The 11,145-nt window shown below is 38.5% G+C and overlaps 1 protein-coding gene across 1 annotated transcript; it reads right to left on the bottom strand.

The window, feature by feature from the left end:
- Window positions 1-693: 693 nt before the first annotated feature.
- LOC132607998 (uncharacterized) lies at window positions 694-1,122 on the bottom strand. Its single transcript, XM_060322083.1, has one exon. The coding sequence runs from the start codon at window positions 1,120-1,122 to the stop codon at window positions 694-696; it is 429 nt and encodes a 142-aa protein (XP_060178066.1).
- Window positions 1,123-11,145: the final 10,023 nt, after the last annotated feature.

Raw genomic sequence — 11,145 nt, 5'->3', positions numbered from 1 at the left:
GGGATAATGATAGAAATACATCTGAAGTTTGGGATCATCACACAAATTTTTTTTAATAAAATGAGAGAATTGAGGCCAAAATGCAAGTACTGCCCCAAAGTTTGGGATCATTACACAAAGTTTTTTTATTTCATATATTTTTATTTTTATTTTAGATAGTCTTTATGTTTAATTAATATGAACATGCTCCACTATCTCCTGGAATGAAGCCCCAGTGGTTATAAGCTGAAGAGCTGATAACTGAAGCGCAGTGTTCAACCCCTTAACGAACCGTCGTATCCTCCCCCCCCCCCCCCCCTCAGTGGGCAACAACTGAAGAGCATATCGGGACAGGGAGTGAAAACGGGACTCATACACCGCAACAGATGAGTTCTCCTGATCAATAATAGCGAACTCATCCTTCCTTCGGTCCCACAGAGTACGCGGAACGTACTTATCCAAAAACACAGAATAAAACTGAACCCAAGTCAACGGAGGAGACCCAGCTGGCCTACACTCCACATATGCCCTTCACCATAGCTTGGCATCACCCAAGAACTAAAAGATCACAAACTCTACCCCGTACTTTTCCACGGCCCCCATCTTATGGAGCCTCTCGTGACAGTCGATGATGAACTCATATGCGTCCTCTGACTCAGTACCATAGAACACAGAAGGCTTTATTTTAGTGAACCTCCAAAACTAATCATGCTCCTATCCAGTCATTACTAGCCCTGTAACTGGCCTCGGAAAGGCCTCAAAACCCGGAACTTCCTCCAAGCGAGGTGCCACTGCTGCTGCATGCTGAACCCTCAGAGCCTGTGCTCTGTCCGGACCTGGGGCTGCTACTCCTGCGCCCCTACCTGTTGGACCGGTTGGTATAGCTCCTGCCTGTGCTAACCCGTGCAACCAATTTAGCACTTGTGCCATTGTATCTTGTATACCCTGAGCAGCTGCAGCTCCTGGCGGAACAAGTACTGCCGCTGGTTGGGCTGGTGCGGCTGCATCTCCCGCTACCTCATTAGGAACCACTGGAGGCTCGGGGTCAACCACTGGGACGCCGCCCCCAGCTGGGGCCGCCCCTCTGCCAGCTCCTCTGCCTCCACTTCTACCTCTAGCTGTTGTCGCGCGTGTTCTCGCCATCTGCGAGAGAATGAAGGATAGTTAGATACCAATTTGAATCAGCAGATACCAATTGGAATCACGTAGTGTTGACACCCAATTTTGTCCCGCCTCTCCCCCGAAATACCTATTTATACCTCTGGTATTTTGAGAAATTAAAAAATATGCATTTTAATTTTACTATAATTATTAGTCTTTTATTAACGCCCCGTTTTATTATTCCACTGCAGTTATTATTATTATTATTATTATTATTATTATTATTATTATTATTATTATTATTATTATTATTATTCTTAAATTATCATTTATTACTAATTATCATTAATTATTATTATTCTTGTTATTTCCATTATTATTATTATTATTGTTATTATTATTATTAATTACTAATCATTATTATCAGCGTTATTTTTGTTATTAATTATTAATCATCATTATCATCGTTATTTTTTTTTATTAATTATTATCATTGTTTTATCAATAATTGTTATTTATCATTATTAATTATTATCATTGTTTTATCAATAACTGTTATTTATTATTATTATTATCATCATTATTATTTCTTATTATTATCATTATTATTTTATTATTACCACTATTACTGTTATTATTATTAATTTATTATCATTTTTTGTTATTATCAATAATTGTCATTTTTTTATTTATTAATTACTACCATATTTATTATTATTATTATTATTAATTATTATCATTATTATTATTGTTATTTGTTATTAATTATCAATATTTGTTATTTACTATTATTTTTTTTATCACCATTATCATCAGCATTATCATTATTACCATTATCATTATTGTTATCATTATTAGCAGTATTACTACCACTATTTATTTGCTGCTATTATTTAGTATTATTGAAACTTGCATTTCTCAATGTTCTACCAACTGGCGCATACACATCGCATTTATTTCGCACATTTTAATGATAGCGTTTGTTATTAAATATTATTGCACGGTCATTGCAACATCATATAATTTTATTATCCGGATCTTTTATTTCCGTATTAGGTGATATTCTGGCACCCTTAGTACATCGTTAATCAAAATGGGTCTTTTATTCAAATTTAGAGGCCAAACTATTTCTTGCACTTAGTCCGTATATTGACTTACCGGACCCCAAATCAAAGTCCGATTAGTTCCTAATATTTTTTGGACTAGACCATATTTTTTATCTCAATTTTTAGATCAGTCCATGTTTAATTTAATAGTCCATTCTTTTAAATACCCAGTCTAAAATTTGACCCGGTCCATTCCCGGTCCACAAATGGACCGGGTCCAATTCATTTCTCAGCAAAATAAGGGAAACCTAGTTTCCCTTCACTTCATTTCCGCCCCCTTTTCCCTTCTCCTTCATCTCCGCCTCCCTTCACCCCCCAAAAAACCCTAGCCGCCTCTTCTCCTTTCCCGCCTCTCCGCCGACGCTCCCACTTCCCCCTTTCACTCCTTCTTCTCCGCTCCCTACCATGCCCTGTTCCCCACTCACCCTTGTCCCCACTTTTATCTCTCTCCCGCTCCTCCTTCCCTTTTTCAGCACCAAAAAAAAACAAAAGAAAAAAAAAACCTATAAAGGAGAGGGGGAACGGGAACGAAAGGAGGAAAAACAAGAAGAAGGAGGAGACGAAAAAGAGAGTTGAATCGAGAATAGAGGAGGATTTTTTTGGTTGAAATTCCTCAAGAATAGAAGATCTTTGTTCGATTCATAAAGAATTTTCCAAGGACCTTTTTTTAAGTAGCCGCAACCCCTCCCCCTAAAACATTTATCTTCAAATCATTGTTTCTTGACATTAATCTGAAAAACCAGATCATTCTTTACCCCCTTTTTATGCCCTCGTTGCTTTGTTTCGAATCCGAGTGCATGCAAATCTGGAAGTTGTAGTGTGTCAGGGGTATATCCGAGATTCAAGCTCAGTTCGTTGCACTCGGAAAAGGTAAGCTACTTCCCTTTAATTTGGTTTGTTTTCAGTTCTGATATTGGACAAATGTTTGTGTGTTCAAATATGTTAGTTGCCGCTGTTGATTTATTTTTCAGCTTAATAGCAGGTCAGTCTTAGGTATGTTCGTACCTAGTTAGTTTAGTCTCGGTTTAACAATTATGATATCTAGAGATTTGTGTTTATTCAGAGTTTAATTTCCAGCTCAGTAGTTAACAGAGTTTAGTTGTCTATGCATCGATTCAATCCAGTTAATTTCTGTATTTTGTGGGTTCGTAAGAGTTTATTCGAAGGTGATTACGCCAACTAGTGATAGCATGAGATAAGTTAAATCTACAGCATGATACTGTGTGTCTAAGTATCGATTTAAAACAAGATCCAAATTATCTAAATCGGATCTGATAGTTTTTTTTCTAGCATTTATTACGGATATGTAGATGAAGATGTTTGAATCTGGTTATATACCAATACGGTAAACTTGTTGAGTTTGGAATTGGAGTGTATTAATTTGCGAATTCAGTATGCATACATGAACTACAATAAATATGGTAAAATAGGGAAAGCATATCCAGTTTGATAAGAATGATAGCCTGTGATTGAGATAATTGAATCTGATTTGTTTCTTATCTGAAAGAAGTTTGAATCTGATCTTTGTTTGAAGATATGCATGAGTCCTTTTAGGAATCTGGCTTGGTTTGTTTGATCTCTTAAAAATAGATATTATGATCTGAGCTGAATTCTCGCTTATAGACTTATAAATCTTGTTTGAGTTAGCATATTTGCCTAGTTATATGTCCATAGGATGGGTCTGTAAATATATTTGTTTCTTGAATTCCCTCTTTGCATGACTTGACTAGTCCCATACTCTTAACATTTATATATCCAAACTTAGACACTTCTGCGTCTGCATGATTATTAGCTTAGTTGAAATTTCTGGCCACGTGTTGCTCTGTGAGTTAATCTCCATGTTTTGGGTGAGGATCTGGATATATATGTTGGTTGAGCCTGCCTCTATCTAATTACATGATTGCTTTTGCCAAAGATATATGGTTGCAGAGTCTGTGTACCAAGTCAAACTGTGATCAATAGAGTTGTCATGAACATGCTAGTTTATTTCGACAGGGATCATTACAAGTTTTGAAGAGTTAGGATGATGTTGTTTCTTCAAGATAATGTAGGCTAGGATTTATTCCTAATACAAAGTTTATCAGTTAAGACAAATTCAACCATTTAAATCATTGGCTGTTTTCTCTAAACCAGAAAAAAAAGAAAAGGATAGTTTGCTTCTCTTGTTTTGAGTCAGTAGGTTGTTCATTAGGAATCCATTGGATTTTGATGCAATGCTGCCAGCAATATGTATATCACATTTAGACTGCCCATGTTGGTTGTCTTATTTCAGTATACAGTATGTATATTGGGGATCCTGTCTGCCATGTGGGCTAGCTAAACAATTGTGCAGTTATGCTATTCCCTTATTAACTAACAAATCAGATCTTTGTTATGAGAAGTGTATTGATTACAGTGGCAGAACCATGTGTAGTTTGTGTTGGATTTGTATAAAGTATATCTGATTGGAACCGTTTGCATATGTATAATTAGTGTGTTTATCCTGAAGGTCTAGGTTAGACTATAATGGAGTTTTTTTTTTTTTATCCTAAGATTCAGTTCTTTTTCTCTGAAAGGTTGAAAATATGGGTAGGTGTTTGTGGTCCTCTTTCATCCTTTTCCCTGCTCAAAGTTTGCTTGTGGCCTGTCTTTTTTTTTTTCCTTTTCAATCAAAGCATGTTCTAAATCTCGCATGGACAAGATCTGATTCTCCCCTGTTTGCTTCAATCTCGTTTCCAACGCAAACAGGAGCAGTTGATATGTGTTTAGCCATTTAGTGTTTGTTTGGTGGTGCTGTTAGCAAGAAACTGTGTTCAGTTGTTTTAGTTGTTTGCTTACTGTGGCAGCTGATAAGAAACTGCATTTAATATTCAAATCTGTTTGCTGGCATACAGTTGGGTATGAAGCCATGCCCAGTTATTGAGTTTGTCCTGTGTAAGTGTTGCAGTTAGTGTAAAAATCACATTCAAAAGAGCATAATTTGTTTATTCAGTGGAGACTGTGGTCATGGTTTAAAGAGTTACAGGCGGATATTTGATTGATCCTTTAGTTAACAGTGTGTGGTTGAAATATGATGCCCATTTTGTCAAATAGAAAAAATGTTATCATTGCCAAATCTTGATATTAGTTTGGCATATGTGCTTGCTCAAGTTCATACGCACACGAATTGCCTTTGATAAACTTCATATAATCATATGAATCAACTAAGTGTACCACCTCATATATACTTGTTCAAATCTGGATAAACTGTTGACATTCTAATGTGTCATATGGGGCATGTTTGGGTTGTTTACTATATTTCAAGCATGTTAGGTTGGTTGTGCATATGTATGTATGAGATATAAATTAACTATACATGGCCCTATTATTTGATTATGTACTAATCCTCTCTTTCCATTTTCTTTGTGCATGACCATCGCATACGAGTCAGAGGACTTATCTTCTTTTTGCATTCGGTGTTGGGCTAAAAGACCAACGAAACCTCCCATCATTCCTCATCCGCAGCAAACAGAAAAGAAAATCTGGGCCAAGGCCCCAATAGCAGTCCAGATCCACAGCAATACAAGAAAAGCTGCTGGGCCGAAGCCCAAACAGCTCTTAGGCCCAACAATCCCAAAATGGGCTGGGCCCATTTGATTTACTTTTATATATTTCATTTTCATTCGATCTGTATTATGTGACTAACATTTTATTTTGTTTTATTCTTCTTGATTTAGATGAACTTAGCGAATTTAGTGAGTTAACTTTAACATATTGGGTAGTAAATTTAGGAGAAAAACTCACAAGCAATCTCCCATAAGTTTCATTTTCTCCTTTTATATTTATAATATACATAATATTTACCCCTAGAATAATTGATAGCATAAGTTCTTTTGAGTTAGAGGAATCATATTTTAGTGTCTTAATTTCAGAACGTCATCAACACGCAAACGTATTTTAAAATAACTCTACAGATTTTGAGCCAATCATGTATATTCTTGATTAAGCTAATGGATAAAGATAATAGAAAATGGACAAAAGAAAGCTATTAGCTATTTCGTATTTTTTCATACTCCTAAAACCCAAAGTCAATTAATATCTCATTGTTTAGTTCGTTCAAATATTTATTAAAGCATTGCATAAATTTACGTCTTCTTTACTTATATGTTAGATTATCCTATTTTCGTATAGACTCATTTTATTATGCTACTTCCTTTTAAAATTATTGATAATTATTATAAATTTTATTTCAAATATCATTCTAAGATTTCCTTTTATAAAGTATTGGTCTTATTTCAATAGTCTTCTTATTTAAAGCGTTAGCAACATTTATAAAACCTTTGTTTCAAATAGCATTCTAAAATCTCCTCTTATATGAATTACTAGTCCCATTCTTTTTTTTTTTTAAAATAGCATCATTATTTGAAGTCCTTCTATAAATGGCATTTAAAATCTTCTTTTGCACAAATCGTTATATCTTTCTATAAGTCTTATTTGCACAAGATATTTTCTTAAAATTTAAATACTATATCCAACATTAATTGATTAATCTAAGTTTGGTCGGATAACCGTAAGTTAACGGATTCTAAAGGATGCCTAACCCCTTCCCTTTAGGATAATATAGAACCCTTACCTAGAATCACATTGGTTAAGCAGACCATTAACAGAGGTTTAGTTTTAACTTTACCTTAGTTAATATCTAGGTGTCCTAATTCACCGTTAAAATTAATTAGGTGGCGACTCCTTAAAATAAACAAAGCATATTTAGGAATCTCCAATATGTTGTACTCCGCTTCAACTCTAACCCGGGTTAAAATGGGGTATAACAGCTTGGCGACTCTGCTGGGGACTTTTAGGTTCTTAACCATAACAACTTAGGTTAATAATTAAATTTGTTGGATATTTGGTTGTTTTCTTTATTTTTTTGCCTTTATTGTTGCTTTATTTTTTTTTTTATGTTCTTTTAAGTGATTGTTTTATTATGTAAATTTTCTATGTAATATGTATGTTATTGCTTTCCTTAAATTGGCATTCCGCTCATATTTCTTCCACTCCTGGAAAACTCACACATATTCACACACTTAAAGCGGCTTCGCAGTTTGCGCCCGTGCACTACTAAATTACCCCTTTAGTTGGATTGGTCTAGTGGATTTAGTCGATCAGCGGTGCAGTCGACGGCCACGGACTTTCCACTCCCAAGTTGTCCGCTTGGGGGAGCCTTGCGTCATAGGAAAACAACTCCTAGTCAGCCTAAGATAGAGCTAAGCCAAAACCCTTTAAGGGCATGCACGAACCTAGGAGGCTTAATACCCAGGGTGTATTAAGTCCATTAGTCAACCTCTTCCAAAATGTCCAGGTGGGTCTACGACCCCGAGCGACGGTTATCACGTTATGTGCATTGATTTGAAGGATGAATGTGCGTTATGTGGACCATGTGCTATTTAGGTAGAACTAACCATTTGTGAACACAGGTAACCATGAGTCAACACAATGCCTACCCGAGATTCAGCATGGTTTTGAGCGCCCCTTCCCAACTAACAGCATGGTGGGTTGATTTGGGGGATTACGGACAGCGGGTTGTACGTGGAGCATTGGGACACTTACCGTCTTTGATGGATATCCAGCCCTGCAGAGACATCGTCGAGGCTGCAACTGTGTTTTGGGATGAAAAGAGGGTCGTGTTTAGATTTGGCAACATTGAGATGACTCCGTTGTTAGAGGAAATAGGAGGCTATATAGAAAATGTGGCATTATTACGTAAACCAAGAAAATGGCAAAATTGTGGCATGATTATTCCGAAGCAACCTTTACCAAAAGAATTTGCTGACAGCTTCGGGTTCAGAGAGGGTAAAGGTGTGGAATGTTTGCAGAAGTCTATGATACCACTCGAGTATTTGTATCACAGATTCGGTTATCAAAGGAGTTTCGTCGATCATCAGGATGAATTCTTCTCATATGACTCTTGGAAGCAGAAACGGTGCTTCGCTTTCGCAGTATGTTTTTTAGGGACTATAGTATTTCCTAAAGGAACCACAAAAGATATTCACACCCATCTTGTTACTGTAACTAAGGCTCTTTTTGGTGGCATCGACGGGAAACACTACACTCTGGTCCCTATGGTCGTGGCAGATATCTACCGAGCATTAGGGCGTTGTAAGCGCGGGTATAAGCATTTTGAAGGATGCAACTTGCTTCTGCAAATTTGGCTGATGGAACATCTTCAGAAAGTCAACGGGGGCCTAGCGTTCCAGAAGCCGACGGGTGAGAATCACATTCTGGGTCATGTTCCAGGCGCTATCTTGACAGCAAAATCATTTGAGAAACCAAAGTGTGTGAAAGAGTGGGTAGGATTTCTTAGCCATTTGAACGATGACTCGATGCAATGGATGTTCAGTTAGTTTCCGTCTGAGGTTTTGGTGTTTCGAACGAAGATCGTACCATTTTTGGTCTTGATAGGACTTCGAGGTTTGCAGCCTTACGCCCCGCTGAGAGTTTTGAGACAATCAGGGAGAAAGCAAAACATACCTTTAGTGGCAGATATGAATCATTAATGTGTTGACTACAAAGAAGGGAAAATTCCTTTTGCAAAAGAGGTTATTCGCATGTGGAAATTGAAAGAGACCACAAAAGCAGATTCAGTTGAGCCAAATAGATACCAAGCTGGGTGCGAGGACAACTATGTGGAATGGTTGGCCGCTGATTTGGAGGAATCAATCAAACCCGGTGTTAGTTTGAAAGATCGGATTAAGGATGGGGAAGTCGAAGCATGCATATTACTCCGACAATTGCGTAAGAAAAGTCTTGTTTCTGAAGCCGAGCATCATGCGCAACCTAAGGAAAAGGAAAGAGAAGCAGAGAATTGGAAGCAACAAGCACTTAGTTACGAGCAAAGTATGCAAGAGTTGGATACACTTCTGGCTGAACAGGGCGATACTCGTATCAAAGAAGGCATCAAAACAGGGGGTGTTCTAGCTATGTCATACCTTGCCCAGAATCGCCGAAAGATTGATCAGTCAATTCGGGCAACCAAGAGACTCAAGAGCGACGAAGGGCCATCTTCATTTTAGTTAACTTGTTTCAATAGCCATTGTAATAATTTCTTTTGCATTGGGATTTTAAGCATTGTATTCGTTTTGGGCCTTCAATTAATAGCACACTGAAATGACACATAACTACATATGTTATCCTTCAAATCCACGCTAGGCCTACCTTTGGCACAAAAGGTCCCTTGCATAATAGGACGCATTGATTTCCTTCCGATATGTTTTGTTTGCTATTCAATATATGTTTGTTTGCAATATGTTTTGTTTGCTATTCAATGTATGTTTGCTACGCAATATGTGCTTATTTTCTATGCAACATGTGCTTATTTCAACATCATCTGCTAAATCTCCATATTATTTTAAACAACAATCATTCGGACCGTACTAACACAGCTTTCTTCATTCTTTAAAGGTTTATTTTTTACTATCCCCCAGAGGTTGATTCGCGTTGACTGTGAACTGGCAGACCACCCATACTTCACGAGATCAAAAGCACGAACATCCGGCAATATGAATGATTCAGGGGCATCCGAACAGACTGGCTTGGGACTCGTCACTCTTCCAAGAGAGGAACCTGAGGCTTCAGGAGGGGGAAATGATGAACTCATTGCCCAATTGTTGCAGCAAATGGCCAATATGCAGACCGAAATTGAGCGACTGCGGAATCTCACCAATCTGTCCATCACTTTGAACGCCCCTCACCCTGAGCAAAGAACAAACACAACAATTCCACCATCCTTTTCGCCTGTCGATTCACCCGCTCCACAACCTTCTCCCTCAAACCCTCCGCTTTACACAGTCCATCCAAATACCTCCAGCCCCCAACAAACTAACCAACAATCCGCCTCACAACAGTCAAATCCACAACAAACCATTCCACACCAGATCCACCCGCAACCAACCATCCCGCAACAAACTATCCGACAACAAACCATCCCGCAACAAGCCAACATACAACAAACTACTTCACAACCAAATGACCAGCAACAAGCCAACCTCCAGCAAATTAACTTCCAACAAACCAATTCACAACCTTTCGCTACTCCTTACATTCCTCAACCTGCAGTTACCCAAATTAACCCACATACCCAAAACTACCAAGCAGTTCACCATACACCATTGGCGCATATTGCCAGCCATAACACACAGTATGCGGCAGAAGCTCATCCTTTCACTACCCAGGCACAGGCCTTGCAACATCCAGAAGTTGACCCCTATGAAGAGTTGGAAAGGGAAGCTAGGGCAAGAGCGGACGAAGATGTGGCAAAAGAGCTTCGCAGTCTGAGGGAAGCAGTCAGGAACATCCAAACCAACAGGGGATGTGAAGGACTTGAATATGAAGATCTGTGCATTCACCCGGACATTGAGTTACCTGCTGGATATAAGGTGCCGAAGTTTGACATGTTCGACGGGAAGGGAAACCCTCGGGCTCATTTGAGATCATATTGCGATAAGCTTGTCGGAGTGGGTAAAAATCAAGCTATCAGAATGAAACTGTTTATAAGGAGCTTAACTAGAGAGGCACTCGATTGGTACACATACCAAGACCCGCAGAGGTGGCACAGTTGGGGAGATATGGCCCAGGAATTCATGGACAGATTCAGGTTCAACACTGAGACTATCCCGGACCGGTTTTATTTGATGAAGCTGGAGAGAAAATCAACAGAAACTTTCCGGGAATACGCTATGCGCTGGAGAGCAGAAGCAGCAAAAGTCCAGCCTCCAATGGCAGAGAGTGAAATGACGATGCTTTTCGTACAATCTCTAAAGGACCCCACATATTATGAGAGAATGTTAAGTGTCATTGGGCAGAAGTTTGCTGAAGTCATCAGGATGGGGGACTTCATAGAAGAAGGGGTAAAAACAGGAAGAGTTACAAATCTTGCGGCCTTGCAGGCCACAAGTAAGGCCATTCAGGCGGACCCTGCTACGAAGAAGAGAGACGGAGTATCCCCGGT

This window comes from Lycium barbarum, chromosome 8, assembly GCF_019175385.1.
Source record: "Lycium barbarum isolate Lr01 chromosome 8, ASM1917538v2, whole genome shotgun sequence".
In the NCBI taxonomy this organism is placed as follows: domain Eukaryota; kingdom Viridiplantae; phylum Streptophyta; class Magnoliopsida; order Solanales; family Solanaceae; genus Lycium; species Lycium barbarum.
Note: the sequence above shows the minus strand (reverse complement) of the source record. Positions and strands in the feature narration are given on the sequence as shown.

Bases quoted from the DNA above. Each gene is read 5' to 3' on its own strand.
- LOC132607998 (XM_060322083.1), bottom strand. From the start codon at position 1,122: ATGGCGAGAACACGCGCGACAACAGCTAGAGGTAGAAGTGGAGGCAGA.